The 15,681-nt window shown below is 50.5% G+C and overlaps 4 protein-coding genes across 4 annotated transcripts; 3 read left to right on the top strand and 1 right to left on the bottom strand.

Annotated features, from left to right (window-relative positions):
- Nucleotides 1-376: 376 nt before the first annotated feature.
- On the top strand, nt 377-2,960 carry COCSADRAFT_33058 (uncharacterized protein). The gene is made up of 4 exons (XM_007697251.1): nt 377-714; nt 764-833; nt 884-1,104; nt 1,155-2,960. Exons 1-4 carry the CDS (start codon nt 642-644, stop codon nt 2,570-2,572), a joined length of 1,782 nt encoding a protein of 593 aa, XP_007695441.1. The 5' UTR covers nt 377-641; the 3' UTR covers nt 2,573-2,960.
- A 482-nt stretch (nt 2,961-3,442) lies between these two features.
- Nucleotides 3,443-4,504, top strand: COCSADRAFT_156557 (uncharacterized protein; the record flags this gene model as incomplete). The annotated part of the gene is made up of 2 exons (XM_007697605.1): nt 3,443-4,375; nt 4,460-4,504. The coding sequence occupies 2 exons, from the start codon at nt 3,443-3,445 to the stop codon at nt 4,502-4,504; spliced, it is 978 nt and encodes a 325-aa protein (XP_007695795.1).
- Nucleotides 4,505-5,026: 522 nt separating this feature from the next.
- On the bottom strand, nt 5,027-11,748 carry COCSADRAFT_22570 (uncharacterized protein; the record flags this gene model as incomplete). The annotated part of the gene is made up of 5 exons (XM_007697172.1): nt 5,027-8,760; nt 9,417-11,095; nt 11,152-11,394; nt 11,493-11,566; nt 11,710-11,748. 5 exons carry the CDS (start codon nt 11,746-11,748, stop codon nt 5,027-5,029), a joined length of 5,769 nt encoding a protein of 1,922 aa, XP_007695362.1.
- Nucleotides 11,749-11,940: 192 nt separating this feature from the next.
- On the top strand, nt 11,941-15,390 carry COCSADRAFT_196092 (uncharacterized protein; the record flags this gene model as incomplete). Its single annotated transcript, XM_007697604.1, has 9 exons — nt 11,941-12,166; nt 12,222-12,580; nt 12,633-12,707; nt 12,776-13,387; nt 13,438-14,091; nt 14,311-14,361; nt 14,409-14,445; nt 14,496-14,678; nt 14,732-15,390. 9 exons carry the CDS (start codon nt 11,941-11,943, stop codon nt 15,277-15,279), a joined length of 2,745 nt encoding a protein of 914 aa, XP_007695794.1. The 3' UTR covers nt 15,280-15,390.
- Nucleotides 15,391-15,681: the final 291 nt, after the last annotated feature.

Raw genomic sequence — 15,681 nt, 5'->3', positions numbered from 1 at the left:
CATGTTGGACTTGTTACAGGTATTCCACGCCACTGCTGTGGCTTCGCCCAAACCGGTTGGGGCTCACTTGAGCATGTTCCCTAGCATTGCATGATATTACCAAGGGCGGCTGACGAGGCAGATTCGTCAGCCCGCTCGCCAGTCGCCTCTAGCACCTTGGGCTGCTCGCGAGCACATCTGGGCACTTGGAGAAATTGGTTCCTTAAGAGGGTAGAGAAGGGCTGCTATGGCTTAGATTGGTACGTCGAGGAGTTTCCAAGGCGGGCGATATTTTCTGGGGTTGACGTCGTAGCGCTCCGACCCTGGGTTTCGGTCGCTCGGGCCCTGGCTGTGCTGCAGGTGGTCATCAGCGCACCAGCCTCGCATTACGTCTATCCACGACTCTCCTGCAAGTCCATTTTACCACAGCTTGCCACAGCCCACACGGAAGACACAGCCCCATTCTCCCACCCTCGCTGGACCTTCAACAGGCTCTAAATCATCGCGCCACCCATTGCTTGAGCTCGACTGGTTAACGGCACGTCATACGCCCAGCGCTCCAGCTCTGATCCGCTGCACGCCTGTTGCGACCTTTCCTCCCGACAGCTCCGCTGCCCCTTACTACCTTTTGATCATCTTCTTCTCCGAGACACATCGCAGCAATGAGTAAAATCGCAAGATCCGTCAAGAACGTGACAAAGGGCTATAGCCAGGTCGAAGTCAAGGTCCGGAATGGTAGGGAGCACCCTGTGAGCTACACGTATGGCGCATCTAACAATTGCAGCCACCAGCAACGATCCATGGGGCCCTGTGGGCTCCGACATGGCTGAGATTGCCCAAATCACCTTCAATAGGTATGAGCGCCCTGTGTGGTCGCGCCCGGCTATGCTGACACCTTGCCCAGTTCGACCGACTTCTACCAGGTAATGGACATGCTGGACAAACGACTCAACGACCGAGGCAAAAACTGGCGCCACGTCCTCAAATCACTCAAGGTGCTCGACTACTGCCTGCACGAGGGCTCAGAGCTCGTCGTAACCTGGGCGCGCAAGAACATCTACATCATCAAGACATTGCGCGAATTCCAACACATTGATGAGGATGGCCGTGACGTTGGTCAGAATGGTAAGCGCGTCTCGCACCGCAGCAAGAACAGGTTACTAAGATACTCGCAGTGCGAATGGCAGCCAAGGAGTTGACTTCGCTCATCATGGACGAAGAACGATTACGCGCTGAGCGAGCCGACAGGAAGTCGTGGAAGTCGCGAGTTACGGGCATTGAGGAATATCCTGGAGGCGGACCCCAGAGTGTAGATCATGATGCGCAAAGGCGCCAGCGGAATGGCGAACAGCGCCGTAACCGTAGAACAGAGGAAGAGGACATCGAGCTTAGGCTAGCCCTTGAGGCTAGCAGGAACGAGGCCGAGGAAGAAAAGAAGCGTCGAGAACGCAGCGCGAGGGCTGATGAGAATGACGATGACCTGGAGAAGGCGATCAAGCTGAGTAAAGAGGAAGAGGAGTTGCGCCGCAAGGAGCTCGAACAAACCAATGCCGACCTGCTTTTCGGAGAGACTACCGCTCAACCAAGTGTCTACCAGCCCACCGGAAACAATCAGGGCTATCAGCAGCAGGGTCAGGTTGACTGGTTTGGCAATCTTGTGGACCCAAATCAGCAGCAGCAGCAGCAGCAACAACCCCAGAACACTGGTTTCCTCAACAGTGCATACGCTCAGCCTACCGGAATGCAGCCCCAGCAGACGGGATTCCAGAACGGGTTTGGAGGCTATGGAGGTTTCCAACAGCAGCCACAACCGACGGGGTTTGATCAGTTTGACGCTCAGCAGCAACAGCAATATTTGCAACCCCAGCACACGATCCAGCCCCAGCAAACCGCTTTTACGAACAACCCGTATGGCCAATTCGGCGGATTTGGAGACATGAGCCAGCAGCAGCAACCGCAGCAAGACCAGAACACACTCCAGCCTGGCAGCCACAACCCATGGGCTAGCAACAAGACCCAGGAATCTCTGATGCCGCAGCCGACTGGCTCCAACAACCCATTCGCGCAGTCTTTCAACCGACCGCAGCCAACGCAGTCCTTCACACAGCCTACGCTGAACACTCTAAGTGAGCAAAAGACTCAGACACAGTTCAACACCCCGTCCTTCAGCCCTCAGCCATCATTCTCTCCACAGGCGACGCCGCAGCCGCAGCAGCAACAGCGACCACAACCACCGCAGAAGGAAATGGACCCAACTGCTGCGCGACTCAACGCACTCTTGGCAACTGGAGAGGGTCAGGACACTTTTGGCAACGTAGGAAACATGCGTATTCCCGCTCAGCACACTGCGCCAGGAACGTTTGTCAACTCAGCCGGCGCGGGCTTGAACAAGATAAACGCAAATGCCACTGGAAACAACCCCTTCTTGAACTCACAGTTCACAGGCATGCCTCAACAAAACCGCTTGATGCCTGCACAGACTGGACCAGCGAGCAACTTTGGTGCCAACCCGTACGGCAATGCCAACCCATTTGGTGCCCAGCAGCAGCCGCAGAACCGACAACCTGGCAGCAACAACCTAATAGACTTATAAGTTAGTCTAGGCAGGTATGCGGAGGAATTTTCCTAGTTTTTTTATTGTCTCCGCTACCTGGTGTCTGTAACTGGAGGACAGTTACCTAGAGACATTGTTCCTTATGCTCTTGAGATTATGTAGGGGGGTGTCTGAATGCTTCATAGTTTCGAGGTTACAACAAACTGTAGGAGGCGGAACAGATCGGTAGGGCGTGTGGTTGCTTTCTGATTCCCTTTATTATTAATTTCTCGACCGACGCCGATTGTGTAGATACGAAGCCGGCAGTCTGCACTGTTCTGGCTGCGGTAGATAACACTTTGGTGCAAATCATTTTACAGAGACAAATTCTTGCAGTACTATTTTGGCTCATGAAGGCCATGTTTTTCAGAGATAGCGCAACATGGTACGCGCAGGGCTCTTGTTCACATCACACATGCTATTCTTCCTGCACTATTTATTGAAGAAACACGTGACGCAACTATCATGCGCATTGGCATCTGCCTGCTGGATCTTCAGACGCGCTACTGGTGTTCTCGACCCCGCAATCACCCACCTCCCGACCCGCGAATCCACTTGTCTGTTACCTACTTCTGACATTCACTTCTTTTTTGTTTATCAATAAATAAGCGTCTTGCTATTGTGTTTGTATTGTTGCGTTATCCGCCCCGATATTCCATTGTATCTGCGCCTGCGATGATGAGCTAGTTAGCCGGACTGTCTCCCTAAGACTAGAACGTGGTATTTCGCACGTCCGACGCGTCATTCCCTCCCACCGAGGTGACCGTCGGCACCATATAGTCGACCAAGAGAAGAAACTTGCTGAACATTGCTACTCTGCCGATGAGTTGCTCGACTCTATTCGATATTATCACACCAGAGTAGCCAGTCATGGATCGGCGCGCAGCACCCAGACGGAAAAGATTAATACTAGCAGACGAGGTTGAGCCTCATGATAACAGATCGAAGAGATCTCGCACATGCGATACGGCCAGCGATGCAGTACCAGAGAGTCCGACGTCTTGCCCCAGTCCTCTGAACCCGCCAGTTCGAACCGGCCTCGCGACACCAGAACCCAGCAACTTGTCCGAATGCGAAGCTGCGCCATCGTACCCGACAGTCGACGACGTCCTCGAATCTCCCTTTCCATTCATGAAGCTTCCCGCCGAACTTCGCATCCACATATACCACATGGCGCTCGTGCGCGAGGAACCGCTCCTCCTCCATGCTGACCGTGCTCCCGAGAAGCCTGACGAAGACGAGTTTCCTCCTGCGCCCACGCCCGTCCTACGCAGAGTATGGTTTCACGGGCCGGAGCAGCGACCATACTTGAATCAGCGAGGGAGAGGCCAGAGTCCAGGGCCAGAGCGCATCCCACTGAGCGACCCTATCATTCCAGAGATCTTGCGATTGAATAAGCAGATATATAAGGAGGCGCGGCAAGTTCTGTACAGCGATAATGTGTTTACGCTCAGCTTGACAAGCGGCATACATACGCTTTCGACGTTGCACCAGCGCTCCCGCAGCCTCATCAAACACGTCGTTCTTACAATACCGTCGCATCACGATATCCTCGATGGATTTGCCGACCTCGTCCGCTTGGGCCTGCGCTACTGCTGGGGTCTCAAAACTTTCAAAATCATCCTGCAAGCCAGCCTGCCTGACGACGGGAGGATGACGGGAGCAACAAGCGTATACGCAAATGCGTTTCATATATTGAGATGGCTGCCGCGAGGCTGTAATGTAGGCCTCGAAGGCAATGTTAGCGATACGGTTAAGAAGGTTGTGGCTGAGGAAGGCAGACTGCAGGCTGTGCTTGATGAAGTGAGTCTTTTGGTTGATTTGCTTGGGGCATTTGTGGGATACATATCTGGGGAACGTTACGAATCTGACTGACTGTGACTATAGGCGAGTTACCTCAAGAGGCAGCATCAGATGCCTGAACGGCACTAGGAGCGTGTCGGGCACTAGGTGTGTGTCTTGTAGAACATTGTCGTTGTCAGACGATGACGATATTGCGCTCCTGTAGCTACCTTCCGTGTTGTGGAGATGGTAGATAAGAGCGGAGTGGAGTACTATATCCCCTGTAGAAGGCGCCATATCGTCGCCCAAGCTGTGTAACCTGCAGCAAACTATACCCGAACTTGCATTTTTGTTTTGTTTGCTTCATCAGACTTACATGTCTATCCGTTTTCTTATGTCTCGTTGCACATTGTACTTGAAATGCGCACTTGTACCGTGCAGTAGAATACCGTAAGTTCCAGACCAAACTACGTAGACAAAGGTGGAAAATTGTCTCTATTGCAGTTGAAAGAAAAAGAATGTCTACATCTACTTTGCACGGCGACTCGTGAAACCCCCCAAGAGCAATCAATCCCTTGGTCATTTCCACCGCGCCCAAGTCTCCTAGATTCACTCGAACTTTGCCCCTCAAACAGGCCCATTTACAAAACCAAGAAAACTAAACTCATTTGCCTAGCTCAAATCAAAGCCCGCGCCCGAAAAAACACTATACAGCAACTTCTCCTTGAGCGTCGCTTCATCGCGATACATGGGCAACTTGAGCAAATTCACACATGTACTCGTGCTAGGCAACCTCTCCTGATCGCTCCCGGCATCGCGAATGCTAAAGCGCGGGTTAAGCGTCGCGAAGCCCAGCAGCGGGGCGCGAGGGGTGCTCGTGACGAATTTGAGGACAGCACGGCGCTCGTCGTCGGACATTTCCTTCATGACTTTCCAGAGGAGCTGGATGGTCGGATGCTCGAGGCCGTCGTCGCCAATGACGTATGTGCCCCCGTAAATGGTGTTGCGGCGGAGGTCTTCGACGTCGATGGAGGTGCGGGTGCCGGAGATGAGAGTTTGCAATTCAGACTGGTTGAACATGGAGAGCCAGGAGGGTTGGATCATTGTGCTGAGGCCGCGGAGGAAGGCGGCGGTTTGGGCGTACGGTTGGTTCTGTAGGCGGTGGCGTGCCATGTAGCTGATGTAGACGAGGCGGTTTTGGTTCGTGACAGGTGTGTTGGAGCCGTCGGGCTTGAGGTCCTTGGTGATAGCCTTGGTCTTCTTGGGTGTAGTGGTGTGATCGACGACAATGGTGTCTGTGACTGTGAAATTGAGCGAGAAATCTTCCACATCACCGGGATAAGTTTTGAGCTTGTGCAGGCCTTGGTACAGCTCTTCGTCCAGGTCGCGAAGGTCGTTGAGCGTTGGTCGGTAGCCTGATTCGTTGGGTGCGGAGCCGGCGCCGCCTGTCAGAGCCCATTTGCGTAGGAAGAAGGGTGCAAAGTTGATATCAATCAAGATGCCCTCGTACATGCATTTGCCGATGATGCGACCTAAGAACTCATAGCGTTGAAGCAGCTCGGTGATTTGCGCACGATACTCTTGTGATCCTTCGCGTATGCCCGCTTGTCGCAGAGCTTCCTTGTGTTCTTCAAGTGCCGCAGGATTAGGATAAAGGAGATGGTGGTCGTTCTCAATGAACATGTCGATATAGTCTGTAGGCATAAAGGCTCGGTTGGTGACGCTTGTCAGAAACTCTTTGGTGACACCACCACCATCGATACCGGCTTCCTGTGAACCGAATTGATCCAAGAAGGTGATTTGAATTGGTTCCTTTAAGCCCTGTCCCAGGTCATAAAACTGGTCGAAGGCATCATCAAACTCGTTTTCTCTCCTGATCCTGGCAGAGTGCCTTTCGAATTGACCACGGGCATTTGGTTGCTGCATCAGTCTGAATCGCCAGAGCTCGGGATCAGAACCGCCTCTTCGCTTGGTCATGTCCAGATGTACGAATTCTCGGAAGATTTGTACCCTGGTAGTGAATGGTATGAAGAATGGCATGTTCTGCAGTATTTCCAACCGAGGAGCCACAGCCTGGAGGTACCTTCTTCTTGAAGCCTTGCGTTGCTGTCGTTGCAGTTTCTCTAGTCGTCGTTGTTGCTGGGTCCGACTAGTCCCAATAAGCTGTGGTGTATCGTCAAATTCTTCTTCGTGATCATCCAGATCGTCTCCATCCTCTTCTTGGATCTTGTGACGTGACTCCTCCTCTTCGACTACAGCTGGAATGAAGCCAGTCATGTCGAATCGTGAAGTCATCAACCAGTGGTCTGGCGGCAAGAATTTGCGTCGCGAGTCACGCTCGTAGACCATACGAAGGAGACCTGTGACCAGCCCTTTAACATAGTCGATCCTCAATCCAGCTACTCCACCTATTGATGGCTCAACTTGTTCTTTCTGGCTTTGGTTTTCGATTGCTTTTGGGTTGAAGTAATTGAAGCCTGTGCTGCTGCTTTCGGCACTGTCTTCTGACGTAGTGATTTCTACTGCATTAAAGTAAAGTGTGAAACCTAGATTCTTTAAGAATGTCGTGAGGTCCTTTACTTCGGTCAAAGGCAGTCCATTATCACGGACTTGCCCGGAATAGGCGTCTTGTTGTCCAGTACTGAAGAACTCTTCATCATCTGTAACTTTGAGCACAAATGTATAAAGTTCTAGAAATACTAGTATGACCCGCCACTCATCCGTAACAGCAGCATCACGATTCACTTGCTGTTGCGCTGGCTGCCAGAACCCGTGCTGTGTCAGACCGAATGTGCCCAGGCGATCTGAGCTGTTAGCGTCGGATGGCTTTGGCTTCAGCAGACCAATGGCTGCCCGTGAGTCTTTGAAGATTGTGGAAAAGACTGATGACCTTCTCGATGCCTCCCAGAAGTACCGGATAGCGGGCAACTTCCGTGTGCTCTTCCCAGACGACTCCGATGGGCCAATATAAAGCCACATGCGTATCTCGTCACCTCTTCGTGGAAAGAAGCGCAGCAGTGCAAGCGCGTAGTTGGCGAGCTGCCGCGCTTCATCAACCTTCTCGTCTTCGGAAGTATCAAGGGATTGTGATGAGCCAGCCAAGAGACTCCCAATTCCTTCTTGATGCACGAGAGATTCAACCTGCTGTTTGAGAAACTCAGTCACTGCACCTGAATCCGAATTGATGGCATCGTCTTCGGTGATCTCTGTGATGGGATGGTCTTCATCAACTATATTGACGGGTAGCGAATTCAGAAGAACAGATACAACAGATACAAAGTCTTTGTGTACAGCGTACGCCTCTGGGGTATCAAAATTGTGAGCATAGCGGTGGAAATAGATGAAGGTTCCCAGCAAACGGAGCCGACTCAGTGTACTCTGTAATTCTGGCTTGTTTTGTAGTCCGGATCGTTTAGCTAGAGTAGCCAGCGCATTCGCAAGTAGCTTGTAGTTTATCGAGTCGGCGAGCGAATCTCGAAGCTTCTGTATTGGCGGCGATGTTGAGTCAGAACTAAGCAACGGAAGTGTCAAGAAGTGCACCCCAAGCGCTTCGTAGGCATCCAAAGTATATCCAGTAACCCTCAATGGCGCGACCAGGGTTTTCAGCACGACGTTGACTACGTTTAACCCATTGTCGGACGACTCGAGTTCGGGGGAGAGCCTAGATACGACTTGGGCGAGGGTGTGGTAATAGTTCTGGGCGTTTTGGGATGTCTCGGCAGGTATCTGTTCGGCTAAAAACTGCAGGGTGGTAAGAGATGTCCCGATCTGACTCCATTGTGTTGATGAAGGCCTGAGCTGGCGTTCTATAGCAACCAAAGATATCCGTTGTAGTCTTGAATATGCCGACGGCCATGGTCCGCTTGGTTTCAGGTCCAAGGACTGTACTGTTTCCATCTGTCTTGCTCCATAATGTTGTATCCGTTTCAGGTCATCCTCACTGCGGGTGGAGGCAAAACGAAGTAGCCGCTGTAATTGAGCAAGAGCCTCGTCTTCCGAAGCATACGCTCCCTGTTGTGAGAGGCCATTGGAAGCCTCTGTTCTGTCCCATTCACCCCGTACTTGGTCAGCCACTTTCCGCCTGGCTGAATGACCCCGCCACACCCTTTGTATTCGCTTGGCGGCATTTAATGTATCTCGTTCCCGCTGCCGTTGTGCTCGGTCTTGCTGTGCTCGGTCGAGGGCGGCTTGTGATCCGGCGCCGGAGCCTGGGGGGCCGAAGGGATTGGTTTTCTTTCCACTGAGATTGACTTGTCGCGCCCGACGCGGGTTTCCCGTGAAGCTCGTGAACATGGTGGCGGGGCGCCCAAATGGGTCGAGGAGGGTAGATGGAATCGGTGAATGAAGAGCGTGTGCTGTTGAATTTGCTTCCAGGTAGTGTGCAATCGCAGAAAGTGGCAAACAGGCTGCGGGAAGGGTGTAGGATTAGTCGTGGATCTATAGGTGAGTGTACAGTGTTAAACGGGAAAGCCGACAAGGAAAGCGTAGGCAACAATGCGTGGTGTTGATCGGGTAGTATAACCCATGCGTGACAGCGAGAATGCAGGCGAAGAAGGAATGCAAGTGGCAGGACGAGAAGATTCGGATTGGAATCGACTTCGACCGCTTTCTACGTGTCTCCAGCGGCGACGGTCGTGATGGAGCAGCAAGCGATAGTCAGCATCGCCGCTGTTACCTCCGAGATCGTCCGTGCATTGGTGCCGTCATTACTATCACTCATGGCGACGCGTCTGTCTCTGCCATCAACACCATTATAACACCACATCTTCGCTGGTAGTTACGCGTTCCAACAAACGACTACGTACACACGCGAACTCATATTGAATCGTATCAATTAGCACTATACTCACTGCATAGGAGAACAAATCATATGCAAAAGTAAAGACAACGACGGTGCTTTGCTAATCCCAGAACTCTCTTAAGTATTCTGCCCGCCACTTTGTACTCCACCCCGACTGTACTTCAATCTTTTCCAGCAGCTGCAAGATAGCCTTGTGCTCGCTCTCGTGACTCATCCATTGGCCCGCGATCCACAGCGGCTGTATCGCATTGGTCCACGCACCGTGGTGGTCATTGCTCATCGATATCCCGCAGATCTGACGCGCATGCCAGAAAATAGAGTTCGGCTTAGGCATGATAGAGACCCCCGCAGGCTTGTGCTTAAGCATTAGAAGGCATGCTGTATGGTAAAGTTGATTCCCCGAGATGGCGGCAGGGTTGCTATACAGGATCTTGGGAAATGGCCATGCAGGGTTTGTGAGAGATGTTATAGGGAGCATCTCTGCCGGACGCATAGTATGCCATTCAGAAATGTGGTTCCAAAGCTTCATCCACCGAGCCATGTAAGCTTCGTCTCGAATCTCTAATGTATCGAGTGAGACACCAGCGCGCCCGGCCAGGTTTGGGTGGAAGGAGAGCAAGTCGAGTATTTGTGCACACAAGTATACCACTTCACATGCGTGAGTGTTGTATCCTTTGTTCGCTCGAAAGAGATGCACATCAGCGTCAAGACTCATGCCCAAGGCCCAGCGCTCAACGGGTATAAGCGTTTTGGATGATGAGATAAGTCCGCCACATACATCCATACGGGCGAAGCACCAGAACAAGGCTTGTTCGAGGCCACCAGAGAAGCCATGGATTCCAACTGCTTCAATCAAATGTGCACAGCCATCCAAATGCTGATGCCACGCCTTGGACGAACTGCTTTGCATCTCTAGCACGCATAATACTACGCATGTTGCTATCACTGCCGTGCTGCGTGTATGTAGATGCGGTAAGACAAGTTGGATGGCTGTTTGGTATAAAGCTAGGCTGCGCTCGGTGTGTATGCTATTGTTCTTGACCTCAAGCTGTCGCGCTGATACCGCTAGTATTGAGTACTTCAGGTGCTCGTGGGAACGTGCCAATATAGGAAGTTGGTGTTGGAAATGGCGTTCACCATCGAACTTGTCAATCCAAGGCGCTATTTCATCAAGCCAATTCTTCCACAACTCAAACTCTTCCTCAGTTGATAGCTGGAACACTGATAATTGAGTAGGGCTCGGTTCCCCACCAATGACAGGGTCAAATGGGAGTTGTGTGGTGCGTCTTTTTACCACTGTATCGAAATCGGTGTCTACAGACCATATATGAGTGTCCCTTGAAGAGTCATGCGAGGCTTCTGGGGTATGATCACTGAATCGTGCATTTTGTTTTAGGTGACTTCTGAATGCGGCATGAGCGTTCAGGTATGCAGATCCCGGAAGAAAGATTGTGTTGTCTGGGCGTGCGGCAATTGCCGGACTGTTCCATGTCACATTTGTATCTGCAGAAACAAATATGGGTACGTATCCTTGGGGTCGAGCCTGACTCGGGATGCCCTCAGCGTTCGTATAAGATGTGTTTTTCCCCCAGCACGAGCCATTTTGAAATGAAACGCTCCGTTCATCGATCGTGGTAGGTGAGGGATCGCTGTAACAATTACCCCGCTGGTTATCAGACTGATCGCAAGCGTCGGGCCCATCTCCTGGCTTGTCACACTGGTAGTCCCGCATGACTTCTGCAGTAACATTTTTAATCCTGAAACGCTTAGGCGGAAATCCCGGGGGCTGATGCAATAGTGATGGATGAATTGCTAACGCATTCTCGGCTCGGAAGGTGAGGCGAGAAGCCCATTCGCATTTGTCGTTCTTAGCAGCACAACGCGAGCATGTTGGCTTCAATTCATCGCACTTGCGCCTCCTAATCTTGCAGTTCAAACATCTGGAGACCAAGTCAGTACGTTGTAGTTGATTCTATTGCTTCTGTGCAGCACTGACCCATGCCGTGTTCTTGCCCTTTTGATCCCTCGCTTTGATGCCTCACGATCCTCCGCCATGAATTGCGGACCAAAGACGCCCGATGGCCAAGTGGAGCGGTAGGAAACTCTGCCTTGACATGCAGGAGCCCGAAACTTATGTATTTTCAAGGCGTACATGCGCAAATCAACCTGCTCACCAGCTACAAGTACGCCATGTGGGGACCCCGCATCTTGGCCTTGATCACGCTTCGTATTCGATTGTCTGAAATGCCAGTAGTTTTTCAGTTGTTCCAAAAAAAAGTGATAGCTGGCAGGCAGGACCTCGTAACGCCCGACAGTCACAGTCGCACCGGCTTTTACCGCTGACATAAGCAGTGCTTCTCTCGGTTCGGGAAGGTGAGCACGACAACAATCTTTTCCTGACAGTCACCACCCTGGTGTCATATCTACCATTGAAACAGGTTTTCCTATTGACAGCGAAATGATGTTGAAGACGAAGGGCATGGAAATGACTACAATTCCTGCTAGTCTGACTATATTCAAGCACCTTGGACTGATTGTACCTTTATCTACATACCCTAGCTTGAAAGGACAGGTGAGAGCCGATAGAAGTCATATAGTACACTACCTACACCCATTAACTTCATACCATGGCTCCCCGGTCTCTCACCTCGCTGTTGTAGTGGCTTCTAGTCTGAGGCTTGCTCTCTCACTTGAAAGCGATCTATAACTGCTGAAGCTCCATCAAACCTTTTCCCTCCTAAACTCTTTTTCCATCGTTCTGCTGTCTCAAACTTTAGTGACCACGATGGAAGATGACGACAATAACCTGCAACAATGCGTGCCGGATGGCCCGCAGAGTCCTCTATTGGAACCTGAGCGTTTAGTATCAGTTGCTCCAGAAGCAGCTATGATCCCAAACCTCACGACAGCCTATCTTAATAGACTCAGATCTATTGAGGCAAGCATTAGATCTGCTATTGCTAGCTGGGATTCTAGCGCTATAGGATCTGTGCTACCCGCTAAGCGTTCAGGTATACGACTATAGCAGTGCATACCCAAATTAAATTAAGGACTAATACTTCCCAGCATCTGAGATCTCGATTGATAGTGAAGATGAAGATAACGATAGCAACGATGAAAAATATACAGTAGTACCTCCGCTTGACCTAACTCAACAGCGCCGTCCAAAGCTACCCATCTACCATCCAGGATTTCAAAAGTCAGAACATGATGTTCAGAGTATCTTGCGAGTATTCAAAGACTTCTTGGGAGATGCTACGAATCAGGGTATTGGTGGCGGAGAGGCTGCTTATCTTCATTCACAAGCTGTTAAAAATTGCATTATTTCCTACCAGAAAGAGATTCGGTTTGCAGTAACGGGAGATACAGGATCTGGGAAGTCTGCAACTACGAATGCTTTGCTGGGTGACGACCTGACGCCAGAAGTAAGTTTGATTCCAGGTTACTGCTTAAATTGTTTAACTGACGATAACGCAGGGTGATAGTGGCAGTGCCTGCACCAATGTGGTAACAGAGTTCCGTCAGAAGAAACTCTCCAACAACATGGGTGCAGTTCAAGCAGAGATAAAATCTACTGCCTCGAATACTGCATTGAAAACCTCGTAACTACTTGGTTCAAGCAATGGTTTAGTACCCAACAGCGAATGATGAGAGATGAAGAGGACGTCGACGACGATCGGGCACGCAAAGACGCTGCTCTGGATTGCTTGAACCATCTCTTCGCTCACCATGTCGCACCTGTATCCCTCGATGACTTCATGTCTGCAAGCAAATCTTCGAAGGACAGTTCAGTACTCTTACAGCTCGTGAAATGGACCGTTGAAATACACGAGCAGTTTGTTCGGGATGGCGAGCTCTTTGTCCTTCTCACGTCCAGCACTCACAGCGACATGCGCGAACAGCTTCGCCCTTTCCGAATGAAAGCACCAAACGCGCGTTTCAATGGGAAACCGCTTTCTTTCAGCCCATGGCCATTTGTGGAGATTATCAGGTACTATGTCGACAGCCCCCTGCTACAGGATGGAATCTGCTTGGCCGATGTACCGGGCGCAAAAGACATCAACGTATACCGCGTTGCGGCCGCAGAAGATTATTTGCAGCAGTGCGAAAAGACGATTGTAGTTGTCGACATCAAGCGGGCCACGAGCGACCAATCTTTTCGACAGCACTATCTGGATGCGCACCGTAGGCGACACCATGGTAGTGTCATTCTTGTGGCTACAAGATCTGATGTAAGTTCTCCAGGGCATATTTTCTGCCCAGTTGTTAATTGATATCACAGGAAATGAATGATGACGGTGGCAGTACACTGCAACCGGATGCCATAGCGGAAGAACAGCTTGCCCCTATCGAGGAAAAGATAAGTGAACTCACCGGTAAGGCTCAGATCATCGAAAATGACGTTGAGACCAACAAAAACAACATCAAGCGCATCAGAAGTGTCGGCAATCAAAGCTCTGTCACCGAAGACGATCGCTCGAAGGAGGTCTTGCGCGCCACCAACAAGGACCTGGTTACACGCAAAAAGGAGTTGAAGACATGTATTGTTTCCTTGGAGAAAGAACGTAGAGACATTCGGATCGGCTGCCGTAGCAGGTTTGTTGCTACGGGTCTGAACCGGATGTACAGTCAAAATACTGGCGACGATGCGGGTGCTGCATCTTTTTGTGTTTCTAACCGCATGTACATGCGGTACCGCCGAGGATACAACACCGCGAACCATGACAAGGTTCCGTCTATGAAGTTGGAAGATACGCAAGTCCTGGCGCTTTTTAATCACATTGCTGGACAGCCTTCCCAGGGAAAAGTCGCCGTTCTAGAAAACTTCATTCAGTTCAAAATCCCCATGCTGCTAAGTATCTTCCAGATGAGCTGTAGCAAGAGCACAGAAGCCCGAGTAGAGCATATAACCAAGATCCTGGACCAAACCATCAAGGTAAGTTATTCAGTTACCATATCTGAACAACTAACTGGGTGGAAGAATGTGAACTAGACTTGTGTGCTCACATGAAACCAAGGACGGGCAGCAGCATTAGCATGTACATTTACTAACTGATAATAGGACATTCGTCTACCTATCGGAAACATGGCAAAAAAGTGCTTTAACACGTTCTTTAAAGATCTTTTGTCCGATCTGTCAAGCCGTGAGTTGTAGGACAAGTTCGATAGGAAGGCTGAGAGGATACTCGAAGAGCTTGAAAAGATGGTAAGCATTGGGTGTTCCTAAAAATGATTTGTTGCTCACTGTCACAGAATGCTGCTTCGCATAGAGCCCTAGTCAAAAAGCAAGGTACGCCATTCTTGTATCATATTTGCGAAGCGTCCGCTAACGAATGCCAGGGAAATATTGTCAGAAGAAGCTGGGCATCAACTGGGATTTGAACGCTGCACTACTATCATCTGTAGTGTCCGATATCGACAGACCCTTTCGGAAAGTAATTGAAGACGCACCTTCTTCATTCAAAGCTCAGGCGGCGCAAACCATCAAGACGAGCTTCCGTGAACTAAACAGGCAATTGAAAGGTATTTTGTCCCGCCGTATTCGCTAACCATGCTAATGCACATGCCTACCCTAGATGATCCACAGGCCCTAGTCGGAGATGCGTATAAGATCTGCTTCGGCAACAATGTCCTTGATCATGAAAAAAGCATTACACTCATGGTCGAAGCCGCCACGACGAAGCTTCGCCAAGGTCTCATCGAAGTATTCGGCAAAGCCATCAAGCCTACCGAAAAAGGATACATGCATAGAGAAATGGAGTCCATCTATGTACAGGCCGAGCTGCAAAAACCCGGAAAACGCCAGAAGCTCAAAGATGTCCGCCATGCATATCTCAAAGAAGAAATCCTTGGCCTCCAAGGTGTTTTTCCTAACATTGCCGAACGGACCGAAGCAGACGTCAAGAAAATCATCATTAGTACATGCACTGAGCTCTGCAAAGAAATGATTGGCATCCTCAAAATTATTCGGGATGCTTTTCAGCAACAGAAGCATAGTAAAGAGCATGATACGCCAGAAGGTCAGCGTTTCCGTAAGGATCTGCACGAGTTGGTCGCTGAGGCATCAAGGATTTTGAAGGGCCCTGTGTGCGAGAGTCTGGAAAGGTGCAAGGAGTACAAATAAGGCACCAAGTGCATCTTGGGCTATGATAGTTTTGGGAAATCGAGTGGGTGGCATGGCGTGGGCGTTTTGGGTCACACGTGGTATGCTTTTTGGGAGAGCACAACGGCCTTTTGGTAATGCGTGAGTGGTTTATTCATTCTCAAACATACCACATAGCTTAGCCTTCTCATATGAATACTTGATGCTTCGGTATTTCATCTTAGCAGGCTCGCTGACTTGAGTAGCTTGGTGTGATCCCAATCCAAAAGTCTTTTCTGAACATCAGTCATCCTTTACATGTATGCTTCTGTTATTAAAAGCTGACCCACAACTTTGGCCTCAAATAGCTCCAACTTTGAACAATTATCACAACACCGAGAAAGCGACTTCGCAGCCTGGCTTCACATCAAGATCGCGATCACA

Source organism: Bipolaris sorokiniana, assembly GCF_000338995.1.
Source record: "Bipolaris sorokiniana ND90Pr unplaced genomic scaffold COCSAscaffold_2, whole genome shotgun sequence".
Taxonomy (NCBI): Eukaryota; Fungi; Ascomycota; class Dothideomycetes; order Pleosporales; family Pleosporaceae; genus Bipolaris; species Bipolaris sorokiniana.
This window is presented reverse-complemented; position numbering and strand designations above follow the sequence as displayed.